Source organism: Miniopterus natalensis, chromosome 1 (assembly GCF_054644295.1).
Source record: "Miniopterus natalensis isolate mMinNat1 chromosome 1, mMinNat1.hap1, whole genome shotgun sequence".
Taxonomy (NCBI): Eukaryota; Metazoa; Chordata; class Mammalia; order Chiroptera; family Miniopteridae; genus Miniopterus; species Miniopterus natalensis.
The window spans coordinates 1195827-1219240 of NC_142081.1; the positions used below are offsets into that span (position 1 = coordinate 1195827).

Consider the following 23414-nt stretch of genomic DNA (forward strand, 5'->3'; position numbering starts at 1 on the left):
TCACTCACCCCACGGATTCTGGGGGGTTCCGGGGAGGGCCTGCCACCTGGGCCCGAGGTTCCCTCCAGGGAAGGTCTCACTCAGGAGGGGGGCTCCGAGGGGGGTGTTGGTGTGTGAGGGGGTGTGGGGTGTGGACGTGGGTGCAGGTGTGCATGTACTTATATGTATGTGTGTGAGAGAGCGTGTGTGTGGGCATGTATGTTTGTGCATGTTGTGTGTGTGTGTGTGTGTGTGTGTGTGTGTGTGTGTGTGTGTGGCAGAAAACGTGGCTACATCTGCTGTGGCCTGAGAAGGCTGTTTGGGTCCCCATGAGGGGGCTGAGCAGTGGCCTAGGAGACTCCATGAAGGGCTTTGTGCTGTGGGGTGGCCCAGGAGCACCCATCCTACAGTGGGGACTGGACACCCTGGAGGGGTGAGGCACCCAGGGGATCCTGTCTTTCAGGCCTTCAGATCTAGAGGAACCTTAGCAGCTGCTCTGACTGTGCAAAGGGCTCCCCTGGGTCGCCGCCCCTCCTGCCAGAAGGGCCCAGTGTCTTCACACACGTCCCGAGGCTGGGCTGGGCCCCGGGCGCAGCATGCTCACAGGGGGCACACCGGAGACGGCCCCGCACTGAGGCAGGAGAGCTGGTGGCCTCGTGGGCCCCATCGCGTGACACGTGTTCCCTGCAGCTGCTTTCAGTCCACAGCATGGAACTTCCCGTGCACAGGGGCTGCCTGCAGGCAGGCCTCCGGGGGCAGCTCTCTGGGGACTCTGGTCCCAGGGGCTCTGCATGCACCTCAGGGCCAGGCCTGGGCTGGGCTGCTGCTCTCTGCCCAACCCACCAGCTCCAACGTGGGCCTTCTGGAAAACCTGCCCCTCCCACAGCGCCGAGTGCAGAACACCCACCAAGCTCCCTGTTGGAGCCCATGTGTTCCACCGGGTCCCTGCATGTCACCATGTGCCAAGGGGGTGAGGACTGTGGTTGCTCTGGGCTGGGCAGTGTACACAAGTGTGAAGATTCTCGGCCATCAATGCCCCCAGGTCAACAGTGACGCCTGCCCCCCACCCCACCAGGGCCACTCAGACCACAGGTCCACAGCCTGGCAGCCCACTCATTGAGGCCCCCACAGCATCCTCATGGCCAGGAGCAGGAACCAGCTTAGCTGACACCTGCAGGGCCAACCACTCCTCTGGACCACACAGCTTGTGGACCCTTGAGACCCTCAGCTGGGCTCTTTGCCTTGGCACCTGGAGGCCATAGAGGGTGGGCACAGGCTTTAGGGTTGGAGGTTCCCCCTCCAGCTCAGCTTTGTCATCCACCAGCGGACGCAGAGCTGCCTGCACCACAGGGACGCTGCAAAGCGCACAAGACGGCCAGAGAGAACAGGACCGAGGCCCAGGCCCACGGCCACTCCAGATGAGGCCAGAGAAGAACCCGCGGTTCCCTTGCACCTGCTGGGGCTCCACTGAGCTCGTCCACCTGGGCTTGGCACAGGGGCCCGTGCTGACCCCGGGCGCTGCTCAGGGCTCCTTCCCACCCAGGCAGCTGGGAACAGGGTCTCGGCTGTAACTGTGCACACCCTGGTGACATGAGTCAAGAGACGCTACCTGACGAACTCACAAGAGCTCAGGCTGGTTGGCCAGGGTGGCAGCACCACCAGGTGTCTGGGGGACCAGGGACAGTCACATTCCAGGCCCACTGGGAGACGTCGCCCGCACGGGCCGGACCTCCCAGCCCCAGGCTCAGCAGGACAGGCCACGGGAACCCGCCCGGAAGCACGTCTGAGACACCGCAGGCGGCTGCTGCTCCTCTGGCCCCAGACACAAGGAGGGCACAGGGCAGCCCTGCCCTGAAGGAAAGGGTGTGGCCCGGCCCACCTGTCCGTGGTCGCCTGCCTGAGAGGACAGGCCGGCCGGGCACTGAGTGTGGGACAGTCCGTCAGAGTCAGGTCCCCCCAGACTTGGGTGTGAATGTAAACACAAAGGCAGGACCAGCAGCGCCCTGGGCCCCCACCCTGCCTGAGCCCAGGGCCCCACCCTCCCTGCTGTACCCAGGAAACAGCCCAACTGGGTTTGAAGTCTCAAAATCAATCATATAAGGAACAGAACTTCAGGCAGTGACACTCCCCAGCCCCTTACAGGGGCCCACCTTCTTTTTTAAGCCTCACTTGAGGATATTTTTCCCATTGATTTTTTTTTAGAGAGACTGGAAGTGAGCAGGAAAGGGGGGAGAGAGAGAAACGTCGATGTGAGAGAGACGCACCGACTGGCTGTCTCCCGCAGGCACCCCAGCTGGGGCCGGGGATGGAACCTGCAACCCAGGTACATGCCCTTAACCAGGAATCAAGCCTGCGACCCTCCAGTGCACAGGCCGACGCTCTAACCACCGAGACACACGGGGGCAGGGCTACCAAGACCCACTTTTTAGAGAAGGGCAGGGGAAGGACACGCACAAGGACGTCACAGCGCTGCAGGGACTCCGGGGTAACCCCTGCCCAGCACCCGGGGAGGGGAGGGGCAGTGGGGTGGGCGAGCCTGGGAAGGGCACACTCACTGGCATGCTTGTCGGCCAGGGCGATGAGGGTGCTGGAGATGTCCCGCCTCCGGTAGAAGCACACCACCTTGGCCTCCACGTTCCCATTGGCCGTCTGCAACAGCAAGAGCGCGTCACCGAGGGCCAGCCAGGGCGCCCCCGCCCCCGGGGCCAGCAGTACCCAGGACTGGGACGCTCATGGACCGAAGCCCCCAGGTCTGCCCCGCTCCTCCCCTCCACCTACACCCCAGCCCCCCCCCACCACCCGCCTCTGCCTCCTTGCCGTCCAGGGGCACCTTGGCTCCCGAGCCCCTCCCTCAGGCCTTGCTTGGGCCCAGAACCTGGCTGACACCTGGCCACCAGGAAGGTCAACGTGACCAGAGTTCAGCCAAACCTGCTCTGCCTTCAGCCTGGGGAACCCCCACCCCTCCCGGCCTTGGCAGCTCCCAGAGGCAGCCAATGCAGGAAAGGTGGCCACTGGCTGGGTCACTCGCAGCACCAAACCCAGTGCCGGGGATCTGAGAGGCGCCCGGGGGCCCGGAGAGCCCTGTCCCAGCACTAGGGCAGAGCTGCTGCTCCACGCTCAGAGTTCAATAAACACGGGAGGCCAAAGGGCCCGGGCAGGCCGCTGGGTAAATGACCTCGCAGGGAGAACATAGCTTTTTCCAAAGGGAGCTTATGACATTTTTTATAATAATGCAAGAAACCTATCACAATCCTAACCTTTACAGAATTTCCCGTACTAGCATTTATAACGTTGAACAAAATTATCTTCCAGGAAAGTGTTCAACTTTTAGTTCCTTAATCCATTAGGCCAGGAGTCCGTCAGTAAGTCAGGAGCGTCTCACGTCCGTGAGCGTCGACCGCGAGCGTGAACCCGGCTGCTTTATGAGACACGCGTGGTCCGGTGGTCAGACTCGTGAGCACCTGCAGCCACCAAAGGCCGCGAGCCCTGGTCAGAAGTCTTGCCTGGAGAACACGGTGCTCGAATGGCGAGGGACACTCCAGCGCTCGCCGCGACAGCACCTAGGAAGATGTCCGCTGTGGCCGCCGCAGTGTTTAATCCGGGTCACGATCAGCCCTCTGGGCAGCTTCAGCCATTTCCGGGCACTGGCGCCGGGGCGGAGGCGGAGTGTGGCCCTCACACGGTAACATCCGTGGGGTGCGGGGTGATGCACCCTCTTGGCTCCATGGGGCCCATCGTGCCCCGTCCCCAGCTGTGTCCCTGCCCGAGCACCAGAGGTTCCCGCCTGCCCTCTGGTCCGACAGTCCAGCCTGTGCCCAGCCTGGGTGGGACCCAGGAGGCCCAGACTCTAGAACCCGCCCTCCAAACAGTCCCCTTTCGGTGCTCTGCCCCGGACCCTGCAGCCTTGACCTTCACGCCTCCAATCTGTCTCCTCGATCTGCTTGGGCCCCTCCCTGAGCTCGGGTCCCAAAGGACTCCTGGCAGAGCTGGGTCAGCTGCAGGGCCTCTGACCGCTGCCCGAGCGCCCGGGGAGCCAGGCAGGGGCCGCAGAGCTCCAGGGCCAGGGTCCCGAGGGCCTCGCCACGGCCGCACGCGAGGCTGGGGAGTGGGCTGAGTGGGGTCCCCGAGCCCCCTTGAGGTCGGCTGCCCATCTCTCTGCCTCGTGCCCCTTTCTGAGAAGGTGGACCCCACCTTCTAAACCGAACAGGTTTCCTACAGTGCGGCTTCTGATCCCAGGACGTCTTTCCTGGCGGCTCCTGCCGGTGGCAGGGTCCCGAGACACACAGGCTCCTGGGAGGCCTCCCGCCCGCCGCCCAGCTCCTCTCTGGGCCTCTCCTGGCGGCGTCACTGGCGGGCCCCGCCGCGGGGCCTCTGAGCCGCACAGAGCAGCGCCAGCCGGGCCCGGCCCCCTCCCCGTCCCCCAGGGTCTGTCCCGCGTCCCCGCCTGACCTCGCTGTTCTCCTGCCTCAGCCCCCCCCTTCCTTTCCTTTCCTTTCCAAACAGCAATTTTCTCTAGTATCGTAAAGATTTAAATTTCCACGGCAACAATGTAAACGCAACAGACGTCCAACCAAAGTTCTGAGAAAACTCGAAGGTTCCTTTGAAAGTTCACAAACGCCCGCGTCCTGGGGAGGGGGCACCGGGGCAGGCTGCCCGGCAGAGCCAGGAGGCCGGACAAGCAGCTGAGCAGGAGCCCCCAGGGCCCCAGGACAAGCTCCCGAAAGGAGGCCCCAGGGCAACTGGACAGGCCACCAGTTTTCTTCAAGAAACCTTGTTTCAGGATCGTTTTCAACGTACAGAAGAGGGCAGAGAGCCGATGCCCCTGCTCCTGGGCCCTAGGCACCGATGCACCCTCCGCGCCAGGGACCCGTTTTCACCTGGTGCCCTCGCTCAGCGGCGGGACCCTAGCCAGGCTCCACATGCCATGCGGTCCATCCAGGTCCTCAGACCCGTTTCAGATGCGCTGACACAATGGGGACCCGGGGGAGCCCCTGGCTGTCCCTGCCCGGGCGCCTGCGTCTTTCGGGACGTGGTTTTCGGGGGGACGAGCACCGGGAGGTGCGTCTCAGGCCCTGTCAGCTTGTCCCCTTCTCCACAATTCCTGCACCTGGTGCTGGGCCCCCAGGACCTCCACTGTCTCTCCTGGTCTCTGTGTCTTTGTCCCAGTTTCTGGGAAGCGCCGAGTCTTTCTCTCCGCTTTTTATTTCTGCTCCTAACACGAAGCTTCACTCTAACCTTCCGAGCCGCTCTCACCCTGGGCCTCTGGGCACCTCCACCTGTTCCTCCGGGGATGAGAGAGGTTTGTCTGCATTTAGTTTCTTCTGCTCGGGCACCGGCTCCTCTTCTTGGTCTGTCTTGACCAGTTTTCAGGTTAAAAGTTCCCCTGAGCCCCTCTCGCCTCTGGGTGTCCCGGGCTCTGCAGAGATGGGCGCTCACCGCCCTCCTGTCCGGCAGGTGCTGCCCTGGGGCCCCAGGGCCAAGGGGCCCCATTGGGAGCCACAAACCACCCCACTTCCAGCCCCACCACGCTCGGCTGGGCTGTGCCCAAGTGGGCCGAGTCCATTCTCCGGCAGGGACAGAGCCCACGGCCCCACTGCCTCCTGTGTTCCTGACCCGCACAGGCCCCAGTCATGCCCGCCGGTCCCCGCAGGGGAGCACCGTTCCCGCCACCCCACCCGTGGCGGAAGCCTCCCTGTCCAAAGCTCAGGGCGGGGCCTCCCCCATTCTCCTCTCCCGTGGGTGCAGTCCTGGTGCTGCTTTCCTGCTATTTCGGGGGGTCGCCATGGAGAGGAGAGGCGCGTGTTCAGTCCCACTGGCCCTCGCGCATCTAGAATCCTGCCAGGCCTGGGCTTCCGGGTGCCTCACAGACCTGATCGGTCAACGGGCGGGACTGCGCCCACGGGGAGGGTCATCAGCCCCACCCACGCGGAGGGACCGGAGGCAGAGGGAATGTAGTCACCTCGAGGCCCTGTGGCCCGGGCGCAGGGCGTGGCTTCGGAGGGTCTTTAGTTGGTCCCAGGAATCGTCCAGCCCAGACCCTCTCAACACTCCTGTTCTACTCAGGCCCCGCTGATCACACCCCTCAAGCGCGGCCACCAGGGACCCAGGTCTGGGCAGACGACCTTGGGGACGAAGCCACCAAAACATCTGAGCAGACAGTGCAGTGGCCAGTCCGCGCCCGCCCCCAAGGTCCCCTGCAAACAGGGCACCGAGGCTGGGGGCATGTCTTGTCTCGTGACCGTGGCCCCAGGGTGGAGCCACACGAAGGGTGGACACCCTGCTCCCCCCGCCGCACATGCAGTCATTACACGCATGCATATGGCGCGCACACACACACGCACACACACGCACACGGGCACTACCTTGTTGAGCTCCTCGATTCTCCGGATCAGGTAGGGGTTGCTGGAGGAGTTCTCGAAGTAGACGTAGTCTGCGGACAGGCACAGAGAGAGCGTCACCCAGCCGCATGTCGCTGATACGGTCAAATCTCCCGCCACCCCCGGGACCCGGGAAGCCCTGGCCCCTTCCACGGCTCGCACCCTCAGATCTGGAACAGGGGAACGGGAGGGGGCGAAGGCGTAACCAGGCCCATGTCCGTGGTGCTGGGTGGGGGCCAGATACGAGGTGGGAGGGGGACACCCTGGCGGGGCCTGCAGCCCTCCTGTCCCCTGCGTCCCGACACCAGCCGCCTCCAGGAGTCTGTCCTTTCTGGGGGTGGGCAGGGCAGGAAGGACGGCCACGGGCACCGCCACCCCCACCCCCACACCATGTCAGTGAGCACACTGGGGCTGCCGGACCCCGCATCCCCCCACGCGGTCCCCCCAGCCTCCTCTCCAGAAAGAAAGGCAGTGAGCGGAGGCCGGGGCTTCCCAGGCAGACGGGTCCAGCAGAGATGCAGACGGTGCCGCCGGCCGGGTCCCCCAACCGTCCAGGGCACACAAACTTCCCCCACGACGAAGCACACAGGCCCCACCAGGGGAGGCGGGAGGCTCAGGACACCACGAGGCGACCGGCCGCCAGCGGGGCCGCCCAGCCAGTGCAGCGAAGCTCCCGGCAACCCCCCTCGCCGTCCCTGAGGAGCGCGGTCCCATCCCGGGCAGACAGCTCTACAGCAAACGGCTGCGCAGGGGGCTCACCGGAGCTGGAACCTGGTTGAAGCCTAGGTGCGGCCCAAGTGCCAACACTGGGCACCGAATTAAGCAAACTGCACTAAGGCCTGAAAATGCCCAAGGACCCAGCCCAGCCCTGTCGACTGGCAGGCAGGTCCTGGCTGGGCTGCCTGGACCCTGGGGAGGGGCCCCAGCCACGGACATGCACCTGCAGGCGAGCACCCGTGAGGACACACCTGTGGGTGCCCACCCGTGAGGACACACCTGCGGGTGCGCACCTGGGGGGCACAGGCTGGGACAGTGCTCCCAGGCTCTGCTGTTGCCCTGAGGACACAGCGGGAGCAGACAGGGCGCCCTCCCCGAGCTCCCAGGCCTGCGGGGGGTTGTCTCAGGGGTCGGCAACACCCTGAGCTCAGATCGCAGCGACGCTGCGGACGTGGGAAAACACCAGGAGTCGCTGAACGCAAAAGGGTTGAATTTAATCTCACGTAGGCTACGTCTCCATAAAGCGGTTTTATAAAAAGGTCCCAGGCCAATCGCCGATGCTTTCGTCCTAAGAAACCGTCAGATGGAGTCAAGCAACCCTGAAGTAGTTGCTCACACGTCCCCACAAGCGGGGGACAGACCAGCGGCGAGTCTGCCCGGCAGCAGCCAAGCCAGGGAGAAGGGGCAGGGTGAGCGCGGGGTGAGGGGACCAGGGGAACGACAGTCCCATGGCTGCGGAGGCGGTTCTGGGTCCGAGAGCCCACAGGAGCGCAGCCAGTCTCACAAGGGAACCTCGGAAACGGACGGATCCGGACGGCACGAAAGAGGAAGCAGGAGGCCGCGCAGGTGCAGACAGGTGACAGGGCCGGCGGGCCGGGCGAGATGAGCCACGTGCCCAACGTCAGGACCCCGCCGCCCGCCCTCCGCTGGCAGCCAGGGCAGGGAAACGGCTTCGTGCCAACAAATCCACCAGCCAGGACAAAAAGGACCCATCCCACCAAAGACGCGAGCGACCAGCTCGCGCAGGTGCAACAGGCAGCTCAGCACCCGGATGGACGTCCTCGGCACCACCCAGAAAGGGACAGCCCTCCCGCCCGCCGGCCCGCAGGGGGTCCCCCGCCCGGGGGAGATGAGCACCCATTCCAGCCCAGCCCTTCCGGAAAGCAGGGGGGACGGTCCCCAGCGGGCCCGAGGCTGCCTCCCGCCCAAACCCAGCCAGCGTCCGGCTCACGGGCCACCCAGTGACCAACTTCTCAAACATCAGCAGGCCAAGCCGGGGTTCCTCTGGGAACACAAGCTGGTCCGACACCGAGAACCACGTCAGCAGAACCAAGAAACCATCTCAGTAGACGCAGAGGCCTGACGACACCCAACAATATTCCTGATGAAATTTAAAAAAAAAAATTTTTTTTTTTTAACCCTCAGCCGGGGATGTTTTTTCCGCTGCTTTTCGGGGAGCGTGGGAGGGAGGGAGACACCCAGATGTGAGGGGGACGCGTCACTGGCTGGCCCCTGGGGGATCGAGCCTGCAACCGAGGTGCGTGCCCTTGGCGGGAATCGAACCCGGGACCCTGAGGTCCGCGGGCCGATGCTCTACCTGCCGAGCCAAACCGGCCAGGGCCTGCCGGGCGAAGGCTCTTAAGCAAATGGGGACCACAGGGAACCTGAACCCGACGAGAGGCGCCTGTGACACGCCCATGGCGAGCTCACGCTCGGCGGAAACACGGAGGCTCCCAGGGGCAGGCGGCGAGGAGTGGGCTCCGCAGGCCGCCTCCCACCAGCCCGGCCTCAGGATGTCGCCCCACGCGGAAGCCCCGCCTTTCCTGAGCCCGCGGGAGACAAGACAGCTGCTGCAAGAACTCGGAACACCCCCATCGCGTCTCGCACGTCTACGGGGCCTTAAAGACCCAGGCTGCGCCCCGGCCAGGCCAGCGTGGCTCGGCTGGCTGGGAGGCGTCCTGGCGCCGCGAGGTCTGGGGGTCTATGGGGGGGGAGGCGGCAGCTCTCACACCGACGTTTCTCTCCCTTCCTCGCTCTAAAAATCGATCGACTTTTTTTTTGAGTGGCAGGAAAAATCCGTTTATTCCGACGAAAGGCTACGAGAATGACTCTTCTTTATTTATTTAAATTTATTTTTATTGTGGAGGGTATTACAGCTGTCCCCCCCTTTGCCCAGCTCCCGCCCCATAATAAACTATTCTTTAAAAAAAAGAAAGAAAAACTTCAGAGTTCCGCGCAAAGACCCGTTTGCCGCAAGCTGCGAAACGCGGGGGCAGGTCCCAGGCGGCTCAGGGGGGCGCCGTCTGCGGGGTGGAAGGTGACACTTGGCGTCACAGGCGCAAGCCCAGCACGGCCCTACCCAGCCCTACCTACAAAACCGCAAACGAAACAGAGCTGAGCACAACTTTTGGTAACAATACTGGTCAACTAACGAGAAAAGCGAGTCATCTGGGAAGGCGGACGTCTGCTCCACGGGGCCCCGCCCGGCGAAACCAACCCCGCCGTCCGTGTGAGCGCCAGCGGGACGTGCTCCTCGGTGCCGCTCTGCGTCTTCCCAAACGCTGCCACATGCGGCAGCTATCCACGGGCGCGGGGCCCTGAGCAGGGACGTGTGCGGCCCGAAGGTATGTCAGGTGGTCAGACTTCCCTCCTGACGGGCGCCTGCCGCTCACGTGCAGGGATGGGCAGCCCTGTGGCGTCATCGCCGGCACGGCCCAGAGCTCGGCCCCTGACCAAACTCCGCAGGGGACCCGCCTGGTAAGTCTTTGCTTACCTGGGGACGTGGCTCCAAGTAGGTGCTAACACTGTGATCTGTGGCGGGGCCAGAGGTCAGCTTGACCTCTGAGAGGCTGGGCGCTGAGTGACTAAGGCCAGACACAGGCGGTCGGCCATGACGTGACCAGCCTTGGACGGACGCCCTGGACAGAGGTAACGAGCGACACTTCCCGCATGCCGTGGCGGGCCCGTGGCGGGCCGTGGCGGGAGCGCGAGGCACTGTCCGCGACTCTGGGCTCCGCCGGGAGAGGCCACCCGGGCTGGTCGCACCGGGCCCCGTGTCCGGTCTCGGCTGACCGTGACTTGTTCCGGTCCCTCCAGAGAGCTGCCGAGCCTGGGGAGGTCCCGTGGCCCGAACCTGCTGTAAGTGGGCAACGGGTCATCACGGTCGGCCGACGGGCAGGCGCCAGCTCCTCAGCGGCTCGGTGGGGTGAGAAACTAGAAACCCCGCCCCGGCCGGGGTGGCCCGTGGTTAGTGCTCCGGCCTGCGCACCAAAGGGTCGCAGGTTCGACTCCCAGCCAAGGGCACGTACCTGGGTTGCAGGTTCATCCCCAGCCCAGCCTGGCGGGTTCAGGAGACAATCGGTGTCTCTCCCACATCCCACCTTCTCTGAGATCATTGGGAAAACATCCCCGGTGGGGCCAACAAGGAGAAACGAGAGGCCTCTCACACCTGCGCTGAGGCCCCCAGGCACACCTGGAGCCAAGGTGGGAACGGCCCCTCCTGGCTTTTTGTTTAACCTGTGACATTTTTTTTTTTTTAAATATACCTTTATTGATTTCAGAGAGAGGGACAGAAACATCCACGATGAGAGTCATCGATCCGCTGCCTCCTGGACGCCCCCGACTGGGGATCGAGCCCGCAACCCGGGCATGTGCCCTGACCAGGGATCGAACCCCGATCACCTGGATCCTGGGTCGACGCTCAACCGCTGAGCCACGCCCGGCCGGGCAACATTTTTGAAAAAACATTTTTATTGACTTTTAGTGAGAGAGGAAGGGAGAGGGGGAGAGGGAGAAACAGAAACATCAATGATGGGAGGGTCATTGATCGGATGCCTCCTGCACGCTCCGGCTGGGGATCGAGCCCGCAGCCCGGGCCTGTGCCCTGACCGGGAATCAAACTGTGATCTCCTGGTTCCTGGGTCGACGCTCGACCACTGAGCCGCGCGGGCCAGGCCCCCTCCTGGTTTAACGTTTTCACAATAAGGAAGCTGCATGTAGCATCTGTGACTCAAACATTAGTGGTCACCAGGACTTCGCCACAGCGGAGTTCAGGGTAAGAGCTATTTTACGTAGTTTCCAGGCGAATCCGCAAAGGACGGCCATCGAGCTCGGGGACGGCGCCCAGGAGCGGGACTCCTCCTCCCCAAACCTGCCGTCTCGGCCCCGAGTTCAGAATCAGAGGACTCCTCGGCTGCTGCGCCTCAGGCCAGGAGGTCGGCTTCCGCTGCAGGTGCAAGTCCCAGAGCCAACGGCGGTTACGCTGCTGCGGACACACGGTCACTGAGTCGCAGCAGGTCCACCGTGGTCCGCGCGGGGCTGTGGGCTCCCACGCCTCCCGCCCCGTGTGCCGTGAACGAGCCCCTCCTGCTCTGCAGGCGTCGCCGTCGTAACAGGCAGAGAAGCAGGACCAGCGGGAGCTGATGCGCATACGTGGACAGGACGTGAACACACGTGGGGACTTATGACGATCTCCCACCCGTGAGCTGGAGACCAGACAGCAGGTGATGGGCTCAGTCAGAGCGTGAAGACCGGACACCTGGAGGCCACTGGTGTCCGTCTGGAGGCCCAGAGGCTCGGGAACCACGAGCTGCACTGTCCCAGGCTGAGGCGGACGTCCAGCTCAGACAAAGTGCCCGGCCCTCAGCCTCTCTGTGCCGCTCGGGCCCCCGACACCTGGGTGGTGGCGCCCACGCCGGACACAGGCGGGTCCTCCTCACGCGGCGCAACTCAAATGCCTGCCTCCTGGGGGGTCTGCAGACGCACCCAGAGGTCACGGGTCACATCGAGGCCGAGGCGGCAGCTCAGCTTCCCCTCCAGTCCCAGCCACGTCCTAGCAGATTCCACTTCAGTTGGCACTAAATCGGTGGGTCCCAACCTCTCGGAAACTCTCTTGAACACTCGGTCCGTGCAAACAGCTCCCAGGCGCCTTCTTCACGAACGTGACTCAGCGCTTCAGCCTGGGGCGGACACGGGGCAGGACCAGGTGCGAGGGCCACCTCGCTGCGGCGGAGGGACCAGCCACTCGCCCCTGCGTCCGCGCCCAGGATGCTGCTCCTCCCTCAGCACCCATTTCCCGGGGGCTGCGACTGACCGTGACCCGCAAGGTCACCATCAGCACCCAGCTCCCCTCGCTCAGCGAGGGAGCGAGCAACTTGGGACGCTTTGCAGTGACACTGTCGTTTATTCTCGTGACGAAGGTCAGCTGCGGCGAGACACGTCCTTTCTGACCGTCAGCTGCTCACGCGTGGGAACGCTCCCTGTGGCGGCACCAGTGTGCCGGTGTCGGGCCGGCCCGGATGCTCCGCCACGCGCCGGGTCTTCACGAGTCCCGGCCCAGCCTCTGCTTTTCTGTGACAGGGACCCATGCACGGGGCCCAGACCACGACGGGCGACCCGGCACATACGCTCTGAAGACGACCCCGCGCACGGCTGGGCCCGGAGACTCGAGTTCCAGGCGATTTGCACGTGTAAAGGATCTGTCCCTCGTTTGTCTAACCCACCGGAAAACGTAAGCGCCGTTCTGAGCTCACCAGCCACACGGATGGGCGGCGGCCGCCACACGCCGACGGTCCGAGGACTCGGCAGCAGCGAGGACGCCGGCTCCCCGCGCGGTTGGCGCTCACCTGACCACAATCCCAATCCGAGGCCACTGCCGCTCTTTCTGTTTTTTCCTGTAGAGGCCAAGAGGCCAGCCCCGAGCCTCACAGGGGGACCAAGGCGGTGGGCAGGGCGGACGGTCCCGAGAAGGCAAAGTTGGCGCCCTGCCACGCCCCCTGCACGGTCAGGCGAAGCCACAGTGACCAGGCACCGCACGAGGGCCACGCCGACCTCGGGGACGCTCGGGGCCAACGGACCGCCACAGAGATGTGCACACGGGGACAGGGCGGCTAGACAGAATCCATCGTAACGGGACAAAAGGACATCTACAGGCAAAAAAACCCACAACACCCGGAATCCCAACCTTCTACCTCACACAAAAACCAGCCTGAAACGGATCCTGAACTTAAAAGCAAAACCCAAACCATAAAAATTCCACAAGAGGTCATGGGTTCGATTCCGTCAGGGCACATGCAGGGTTGTGGGCTGACCCCCAGTCGGGGGCGCGCAGGAGGCCGCCCACCAATGTTTCTCTCCCGCTCCCTTCCTCTCTCTAAAAATCAATAAAAACATATTTTAAAAAAAGAACGTTTACCCGTCTTTTGAAAAATTTTACAAGAAAACAGGATAAAACCTCCGTGACCTCAGGTCAGGCACGTCCCGTAGACGCGCGAAACGCAGGTTATGAAAGAAAGTTTGCAAAACACGTACCTAAGAAAGGGCCGAACTCCAGAATATAAAAGACGTCCTCACAACGCAGCAATAAGGAAACAAAGAACGCCCCCCAACAAGTGCTGGCGCGGGCGCGGGGAAAGGGGCCTCGCGCACGGCCGGGGGCGGCAGGCGGGCGCAGCCTCCGCGGAAAGGAGCAGAGGCCTCGGAAAACTAAGCACGGACCTGCTTCATGGCCCGGCAATCCCACTTCCGGGAATTTATCCAAAGAAACCCAGACGCGAGTTCAAAAGAACACAGGCGCCCCTGCGCTGGCCGCAGCCGACTCACGGGCCGCGATCCGCAGGCGACGGGCACAGCAGCTGTGGGGCAGCCCGGCCACCGTGGCGCAGCGGCTGAGCGGCAACCGATGAGCCAGGAGATCGCGGTTCGATTCCCGGTCAGGGCGCGTGCCCGGCCGCGGGCAGCTGACCCCACCGACGCTTCTCCCTCGGCCGTCCCCTCTACCCTCCCCCCCAAATCAATAACAGAAAACATTAAAAACACGCGAGCCCTGGCCAGGGGGCTCGGCCGCTCGGAATGTCACCCTGTGCGCCCGAAGGCTGCAGGTCTGATTCCTGGTCGGGGCACACGCCTAGGCCGTGGGGTCAGTCCCCGTGGGGGTGCGTAGGGGAAGCAACCCATCGAGATCTCTCTCCCCCTTCCTCTCGCTCTAAAAACAACGGGGGGGACATATCCTCCGGCGAGGATTTTAAAAAATAAAAACCCCTGAGAAGACGCCCATCGCCACTTATCACCAGGGCAATGCAAACGGACGGCGGGTGGCACCCACACCCGGCAGGCCCCTGCAGACAGAAGCTGACCAGGTCGGCCGCCGCGGGCTCGGGGGAGCTGGGGGACCCAACCCTGCCCGAGGACCGTGAGGCTGCAGCAGCCGCTGGGGGAGGTAACGCGTCAGCTCCTCAACCAAACCCCCTTCCGCGGGAGACGGGGTCACCCGCCCGCACAGGAAGCGAGCACCGGTGCTGACCTCGGCTCTGGGCCCCCCGGGGCTCAGGCCAGAGGGGGGGCACCCACAGGCGGGGTCGCAGGTCCCTTACACAAAAGCGCTCCCAGGCCCTGGAATCAGGTCCCCACCGGACAGGACCCGGCGGCAGCCTTGGCCCTGGACGTCCAGCCTGCAGGACGTGACACATGCCCCTCGTTCGTGAGCCACGAGGCCGTGGCACTGTCACACCGGCCCGCAGGGACAAGGACCCCACGTGCCACTCCACCGCCGAATAAACTGTGGTCCACGCCGCGAGGACCCCGTCCACCCAGAGGGACCGCGGCGACACGGGTCGGAACGGAACGTGTTGCGCGCTGACCGAGCCAGGTTCCCAAGGGGCACCTGGGTGAGGTTCCCCAGCAGGGAGGGCGCAGGAGCCCAGGCCCAGCAGGGTGGCTGGGAGTCCAAGCAGGGGAAGGGTGGGGCTGGACTGCAGGCCACTAAGGCACACGGACTTGACCCTCTGCCCCTCAGAGGCCACTAAGCAGCTTTACGCAGGGAGCCGAGCACCTTAGGGGGATGATCTCCTAAGGCCGGGGGGGCCCTGGGATGGCCAGTCCAATCGGAGGAATGGGACCCCGCGGGCCCAAGAAACCTGGGATTGCAGGGGGCCCTGGGGGGGGCGGCATCCTGTGGGTCTGAGGAGCCCAGGGCAGGGCACAGCCCCGGCAGCTACCCACCAGGCCCTCCCCAAGGGGCACACCCTGACACGGCCGCTGCACCCAGCCCGAGGCCCCCCACCCGGCCCAGGCCCAGCAGCCGTGAAGTCGGGCCGCACCCCGGCCCGTCGGAGCCCAGGAAGGCTGTGCCAGTCCCATCAGGGGTGGGCCCACTGCTGCCCTGAAGACAGACAGGTGGGGCAGCCACAGGGTGCAGGGGAGGAGGGGCCCCGCCAGCACAGCACAGCACAGGACAGTTTAGAGCCTGACTCTGGAGAAGGCACCCGGGTAGCGCAGGGGCCTGGGCAGAGGGCCCCAGGTGGTCCCTCCCAGGGAGTCCAAATGGGAGTGGGCACCCACCCACCCGTCCCTGGGGCGTGTCCAGCACCCGTGTCCCCCTCCCCGCGTCTGGACACCACACTGCAGGGGTGCAGGGGTGCCTGGACCCCCAGAGGTCCTGCCCTCGGATTCACTCCGCATCCCCGGAGACAGCTTCCCTCGAGTGAAAGGGCACAGCCCTGTCCGAGCCACAGGAGGCCTGGGGCGGCCCCCGCGGGCCACTTACAGGTCAGGAACTCCCTGCACACGAGCGAGCGTCTCACCTGGTCCAAAGTTTAAAACACACAACAAAATGAAAGGAACCGGTGACAGCAGGGCAGGGACCGGTGACGTAACGAGAGCCCCAGGGCACAGGCCAGCGTGGGGAATGGGCCAGCACCGCCCGCCGCCCAGCGCCGGCGCTCCTGTCGCCGTCTCGGGGTGCCTGTGTGCGTTACCCTCACCTGAGGACACCCTCCCGCTGGTTTTTCAGAGACGGGGGGCGGGACACGGGGGAGAAACCCCAACGTGAGAGGCACGCGCCCGGACCGCGGCCCGGAGCCTGCAACCGAGGTACAGGCCCCGGGCCGGGGTGGAACCCGAGGCCCTTCAGCCCGCAGGCTGGCGCTCTAACCACTGAGCCCGCTGGCCAGGGCCAACGCATATTTTCAAAAGAGCAAATTACACAAAAGAATGGGTGTCAGTCTCACTGAGTGGCAGGAAAAGGGCAACACCTGAGGGAAGCGGCCACGGCCTGCCGGTGAAACCAGCGCGGACAGCCGAGACCCACGGGCACCTCTTGCAGCCGGGGCGACCACAGGGGCTTGGACGCCTGCCCAGGCCCTCGGCGGACAGGCCCAGAGGAGCAGGGGTCGTGGACCCTGCCCCTGCCCCCCCGGCCCAGCCCCCCCGCCCACCACGCTGGCAGCTGCCACGGACAGAAGGCCTCTGTCCACAGCCAGGTCACCTCCCTGGGAAGAGCCAGCCTGTCCCCGCCCAGGCTGACCCACTGCGCCGGGCGGGTCAGCTGGCACAGAGCTGCAGCCACGCCCTCGGCTGCCCAGCCGTCATCCCAGGTAACTGACTTCTGCTAGGACTTCTCGGGCCTCAGGACGTCCCACACAACACCCGGGAGACACGCGTGCTCAGAAACTGCGCCCCCAAACTGCAGTCTCGCCGGGGGCCCGTGCGGTCCTCTGGGAAGGCTGCTCTCAGGGTCCCAAGTGGAGACAACGGAGGGGTCCCTACGGTCTCCCCAGGCCAAGGCTGCCCGGGGAGGGCCCAACCCCAGGCCACTCAGGCAGAGGGGCCCGTCTTCCAGACGCCCCTCCCCAAGCTGCGCCTCCAATGGGATGCCGACCTCCAGCACCCCGACCTCCAGCACCCCGGGGCCCCGCCAGGACCACCAGCCCTGCCAGGACCCAGGGGCCGGGCTCAGGCGCCCGCCCGGAAACCCAGGCGAAAGGCCGTTTCTCCCGCAGGGACGGGCAGGTTCCGAGCGGGGCCCCGGGTCCCGCCTGCGGAGCGCCACCCGGCATGGAGACGGGGGGCTCCGGGACACCCCAGAGGGGCACCTCCAGACTTGGGACCGGCCAGGCCCCCTGAAGGAGCCACCGGAGGACGGACGCTTGTCCACACGTCCAGGGAGCAGGCCCGGAAGACCGGCCGAGCTCTCAGCCGGAGGGGGACCCAGGGGAAGGGCTGCGGCCCACACCGGGGGCTGAGGGGGGCCGGGGGAGCCCCAGGCCTGGAGCTGGGGGAAGGGGCAGCAGCCGTACCTGGGGCTCAGCCCCTGGCCCAGGGCGGGGGCCCTGCACCCAGCACCCAGGCCCACGGGGTGACTGGGGGTGACCGGGTGGCAGGGGACCGGCCAGGAGGGGCTCGGGCTGGGGACCCCGGGAGGGAGGGGGCGGGCTGGGGACCCCGGGCCCTGCCACCTGTCAGCAGGAGCCGCCGGGGGGGCGGGCGCTGCACAAAGGGCCCCGGGGTGACGGCAGCACCCGAGGGGGTGCAGGACGGGCCGAGGCTGGGCACCGGGCCGGGGGAGCAGGGCCCTGGGCGGCGGGGCGGGCTTCCGGGGAGCCCCCGGGTGAAGCTCCCGCCCCGTGTCCCCGGCTGCTGAGCGGGGGGGGGCGACGCAGGTGCCACGTTACCCGGCGGGGGCGCGGGCGGGGGCCGGGGAGGGGCCGGGGCCGGGGACCGGCGGGGACAGGGGACGGGGGGCAGGCCCGGGGGCAGGGCCGGGGCCGGGGGACCGGCGGGGACAGGGGACGGGGGCCGGGGCCGGGGACCGGCGGGGACAGGGGACGGGGGGCAGGCCCGGGGGCAGGGCCGGGGCCGGGGACCGGCGGGGACAGGGGACGGGGGGCAGGCCCGGGGAGGGGCCGGGGCCGGGGGACCGGCGGGGACAGGGGACGGGGGGCAGGCCCGGGGAGGGGCCGGGGCCGGGGACCGGCGGGGACAGGGGACGGGGGGCAGGCCCGGGGAGGGGCCGGGGCCGGGGACCGGCGGGGACAGGGGACGGGGGACAGGCCCGGGGCCGGGGGACCGGCGGGGACAGGGGACGGGGGGCAGGCCCGGGGGCAGGCCCGGGGCCGGGGGACCGGCGGGGACGGGGGACGGGGGGCAGGCCCGGGGGCAGGGCCGGGGCCGGGCGCGGGCTCCCTCCTCCCGGGCGGCCCGGCCGAGGCCCCGGCGGCACAAAGCGGGCCGGGTGCGGGCCTCCCCACCCTGCAGGGCCCCCCGCGGCCTGGGCGGCGGGGAAAGTTTGGGGGCGCCGGCGCAGGCCCGAGGGAGCCCCGCGGAGGCCGCAGCCCGGGCCGGGGCTCCCGCCGCGAGGGCCCGGCGCCCCCACACCCGCGGGCCTGGGCGGGGCCCGAGACCAGGCCCCCGGCGGCCGCACGCCCCGGGCCACGTGCGCGGGGGGCCGGCGCGCCCGCCCCGCAGGCGCCCCAACAGGTGGGCAGCGCCCCGCGCGGGGCCGGGCCCGGGGCGCGGGGCTGCGCGGGGGGCGATCGGGGCCGGCCGGGCCGCCTTACCTCCGACCCTGTACATGTTGGCGGCCATGTCCGCGGGCCCGGGGCGCGGGCGCCTGGAAAATGGAGGCGCGGGGCGGGCGGGGGCGCGGCGGGCGGTTTAAAGGGGCCGCTGCCGCCGCCGCCGCGCAGGGACCGAGGGCGGGAGAGGAAGAGGCGGGGCCTCGGCGGGGCCGCCCCCCCGTCCCCCGCCCCCCCGCCCGTCCCCCGCCCCCCGTTGCTGGGCCCCCGCCCCTCGGGCCCCGCGTCCCCCCCCCGCCCCCACGCGGCCTCCCGGGCCCGCGGCCTGAGCCCCGCGGACCGGACGGGGGGGGGGGGGGGCCGAGCCCGGAGCCCGCGGCCCAGCAGCGTCCAGGCCCCGGGGGCGGGGGGGGGACAGAGCCCGGGGGGGCCGGCGCCCAGGGTCGTCCGGGAAGGACCCCGCGGGGCGCAGGGGGTGCACCCGGGGGGATGGGGGATGGGCTGAGGTGCAGGAGGGGGTACTGGGGTGATCATACTGGGGGTGACACTAAGGGGTGACACTGGGGGATGACACTGGGGGGTGACACTGGGGGTGATATTGGGGGATGACACTGGGGGATGATATTGGGGGATGATATTGGGGGATGACACTGGGGGATGATATTGGGGGGTGACACTGAGGGGTGACACTGGGGGGATGATATTGGGGGGTAACACTGAGGGATGACACTGGGGGATGATATTGGGGGGTGACACTGGGGGATGATATTGGGGGGTAACACTGAGGGATGACACTGGGGGATGATATTGGGGGGTGACACTGGGGGATGATACTGGGGGATGACACTGGGGGATGATATTGGGGGATGATATTGGGGGGTGACACTGGGGGGTGACACTGGGGGTGATATTGGGGGATGACACTGGGGGATGATATTGGGGGATGATATTGGGGGGATGACACTGGGGGATGATATTGGGGGGTGACACTGAGGGGTGACACTGGGGGGATGATATTGGGGGGTAACACTGAGGGATGACACTGGGGGATGATATTGGGGGGTGACACTGGGGGGTGACACTGGGGGATGATATTGGGGGGTAACACTGAGGGATGACACTGGGGGATGATATTGGGGGGTGACACTGGGGGATGATACTGGGGGATGATATTGGGGGGTGACACTGGGGGGTGACACTGGGGGATATATTGGGGGGTGACACTGGGGGATGACACTGGGGGGATGATATTGGGGGGTAACACTGAGGGATGACACTGGGGGATGATATTGGGGGGTGACACTGGGGGATGACACTGGGGGGTGACACTGGGGGATGATATTGGGGGGTGACACTGGGGGATGACACTGGGGGGATGATATTGGGGGTGACACTGAGGGATGACACTGGGGGATGATATTGGGGGATGATATTGGGGGGATGACACTGGGGGGATGATATTGGGGGGTGACACTGGGGGATGATATTGGGGGGTGACACTGGGGGATGATATTGGGGGATGATATTGGGGGGATGACACTGGGGGATGATATTGGGGGATGATATTGGGGGGATGACACTGGGGGGATGACACTGAGGGGTGACACTGGGGGATGACACTGGGGGATGATATTGGGGGGTGACACTGAGGGGTGACACTGGGGGATGATACTGGGGGATGACACTGGGGGATGATATTGGGGGGTGACACTGGGGGATGACACTGGGGGGATGATACTGGGGGATGACACTGGGGATGATATTGGGGGGTGACACTGAGGGGTGACACAGGGGGATGACACTGGGGGGTGACACTGGGGGGATGATACTGGGGGATGATATTGGGGGGTGACACTGGGGGGTGACACTGGGGGACGACACTGGGGGATGCTGCCTGCTCCCCGAAGGCCTGTCCTCACTGGGGGCTGGTCTCCTGGGAGAGCAAAGCTGCAGCAGCAAGTCTCCTGCGGGCACCTCACAAACTGACCAGAACATCAGGACCAAGAAACGTCCAGGCCCGTCCACCCAGAGCCCAGCACCGCCCGCCGCGGAGGCCTCGCCCAGGGCACAGGGCCCACCCCAGGGAGGGAGCCCACTGTTGGCCTTGGTCCCGGAGGCGGCCGAGGCTGACTTTCACTCGGGGCGGGTGCCTGACGGAACCCCCTGAATTCCGCGTCCCCCGCAAGAGAGAAGATGCGCCCCTCAAAGCAGGGTGATGTTCATCGGGTCTCAGGAGACCCCGCAGGCCACACGGGGGGCTGCCGCGCTCACAGCCAACCGGGTACATCTCAGCTCCGCTGCAGAAGAGACGGATTCACCCGTTTGCTGGCAGAGCAAGTGGACTCTGGTCAGAGCAGGAATGACCTGTGAAGGCCCAGCCGCTCCCAGGATTCAACAGGGAGGGGAAACCAGGCCGGGGCGAGGGGCCGGGGCCCGCGGGGGACGGGCCTGGGCAGCGGGAGCCGGGAGTCGAGGGCGCCTGGTCAGAACGGGAGCCCGGACGAGCTGACCCTGGAGGAGGCCACAGCGGGAGCGAGGTACGGGCCAGACATGCTCCTGGAAGTGGTCCCTGCCGGCGAGTGGGACGCAGGGGCAGGGGCAGGTTACAGTCCAGGAAAGGCCGGAGGTCATTTCAGGGCAAGACAGAGCTGCCACAGCTTCTGTCCAGCTGTCCCTGGCTGAGCACCGACCGACCGCGGGGCTCACTGTGCGGGTGCTGGGGGTGTGGGATGAGCGGCGCCTGCCCTGGGGAGGAGACAGGCGGGCAGATGACCCGGTGACCTTCCGTGCTCTCAGTGATCGCGGTGGCGGTGGGGCCACGGCTTAGAGAGGTCAGGACACGGGTGGAGGAAGGGCGCAGAGCCCACAGGGACACTGGCTTTGCCACTGGAGGGCTCCGAGAGCTGGGCTGACCTTCGTTCAGAAGGATGTGCCGTGTGCCGCGGGATGGGGAAGACAGCGGTGACGGAGAAGGCCCAGAGTCGGGGCACCTGGTGCCAGAGGAGAGGGTCAGAGGGGGCTCAGGGGCTCCGAGGAAGGATCCCGGGGCTCACAGGAGCCTGTGCACCAAAGGTTCCCACCGTGATCCAGAAAAGCCTGTGGGCATGAGCCACAGCCCCGAGGACCAAGGTAACTTTCAGACAGAGTCCCTCCCGTACAAGGACCAACCGCCAGGGTGGCCCCGATCTCCAGCAACGCTCGAAGGCTGAAGACAAGTCTGGGCACAGAAAATGGAGCCGAGACCCTTCCCAGCCGTGTCCCCCAGGAGAAAACACCTTTAAACCTAGATCCCTCCCCCAAGAAATAAAGTTCTTCGCAAATATAAAAGCCGACCTTAAATCCAGCCACTGAGGCTGTAGCCACCACCGACCCTGAGGGCCCAGCGCCGTGAGCTGGGGGCTGGCGCGGGGGCCTCCGGGGTGCAGGGGGCCCAGAGGGCACACCAGACGCAGGACGGCCAGCTCCTCCCTGCTCAAAGCCAGCCAGCCAGTGCTGCTCAAACCGAGGGACACCCATCCCTTTGTGGTTTTGTGATTTCTAAAAAGAACCCTAAGAGAGTCTTTTCAACTTGGGGGTAAAGAAGCATCCATCTCATTTCATCAACCATGTTTTCCTTAAAGGTAATTTTTTAATTTGGAAGGAGCACCCCGACCCCTGCTCTGTGTCTCCGTGAGTCCCCCAACGCTGCCCAGGCCTCTAGAAACATCTGAGTGGCCTTCACCGAGCCTCAGCAGTGGTTATCTCGGTGATGAAATTGTGGGCAACGGTTTTAACTTTCTTGTTGGTTGTTGAACAGTGAGTGTTCTTGCAAAGCCAAAGAAGTCATTTTTCCCAGTGGGGGCCATGAGGGGCAGTGGCTGCTCAGCGGGCCGAGGGGCTCCCCTTTCTGCTTGGGTGTCTAGAACGGCCGCGGACCCTTGCTCCACACAAGCCTGACTCACGGACAGATGGGCACCAGGGGGACCATGTGGTCAGCTGGGAGCCAGCACCCGGGAGACTGTCCTGCCACCGGAGCCAGCCCAGTGGCCACTCCCGGGGGTGTCCCTGTGAGGCCCAGGGCGGCGCACTGCTCCTCGAGATGGGCAGACGCCCGCCCGGTGGGAAAGCAGAATGAACAGTTTAGAAGGGACGTATGGTGATAGCAAAGCAGGGTCCGCGGTCAGCGCTGGCCGGGTGACACCTAACCAGACTGATGCCGCCTGCCCTGTCTGCGGGGGGCCCTGCTCTCACCCAGGCTCCCCGGGGCTCCCAGCAGGGGCACTGTTGACATTCGGGGTCTGATCATCTTGGTTGTGGGGCGTCCCGTGCTCTGTGGGATGTCCAGCAGCACAACTGCCCTCTGCCCGCTCCGTGCCAGGAGCCCCTGTGGAAGGCAGGCCCGTCCCCCGAAGATGCCCACGTCTTCACCCAAACCTGCGGCTGTGTTGGGCCACATGGCCGGGGGACACCGGCCTGGGGGACCCAGAGGGCCCCATAATCACAGGGTCCCCGAAAGGAGGAGGGGGCAGAAGAAGACGTGAGGATGGAAGGAGGTCAGGGGACACCACGCTGCTGGCCTGGGAGACGGAGGAAGAGGCCGGAGCGGAGGGATGTGGACACCTGCAGCAGCTGGGAGGCCAGGGGTGGACGGTCCTGGAGCCTCCAGAAAGGAAGGCAGCCTTGCCCCCAGCGCAGCCCGTGAGGCCTTCCCAGGCTCCTGCAGCTGCGGTCGGAGGCTTAGGACCCTGGCCTGCGATGACCGCCAGCACCCAGTGTGACCACTGAGCGGCCTCCAGGCGCCCGCCCCAGGCACCCGATGACCCGCCAGCACCCAGTGTGACCGCTGAGCGGCCTCCAGGCGCCCGCCCCAGCACCCGGTGACCCGCCAGCACCCAGTGTGACCGCTGATTGGCCTGCAGGCGCCCGCCCCAGCACCCGGTGACCCGCCAGCACCCAGTGTGACCGCTGATTGGCCTCCAGGCGCCCGCCCCAGCACCCGGTGACCCGCCAGCACCCAGTGTGACCGCTGATTGGCCTCCAGGCGCCCGCCCCAGGCACCCGGTGACCCGCC

At 66.0% G+C, this 23414-nt stretch overlaps 1 protein-coding gene across 4 annotated transcripts in view; it reads right to left on the minus strand.

Moving 5' to 3' along the window:
• The window catches only part of MTA1 (metastasis associated 1), a 36287-nt gene extending 13197 nt beyond the window's left edge, over positions 1 to 23090 (minus strand). For 3 of the 4 annotated variants that reach the window (XM_087817842.1, XM_087817837.1, XM_087817850.1), the window contains exons 1-3: positions 22595 to 23090; positions 6342 to 6409; positions 2535 to 2628 (exon numbers count right to left, since the gene is read on the minus strand). In XM_087817842.1, coding sequence (XP_087673968.1) covers positions 2535 to 2628; positions 6342 to 6409; positions 22595 to 22799 — 367 coding nt within the window. In that variant the 5' untranslated portion in view covers positions 22800 to 23090. Of the gene's footprint in view, positions 1 to 2534; positions 2629 to 6341; positions 6410 to 18406; positions 18537 to 22594 lie in introns of those variants that run through there. The other variant, XM_087817846.1, reaches the window with a different exon arrangement.
• Between the last annotated feature and the right edge of the window lie 324 nt (positions 23091 to 23414).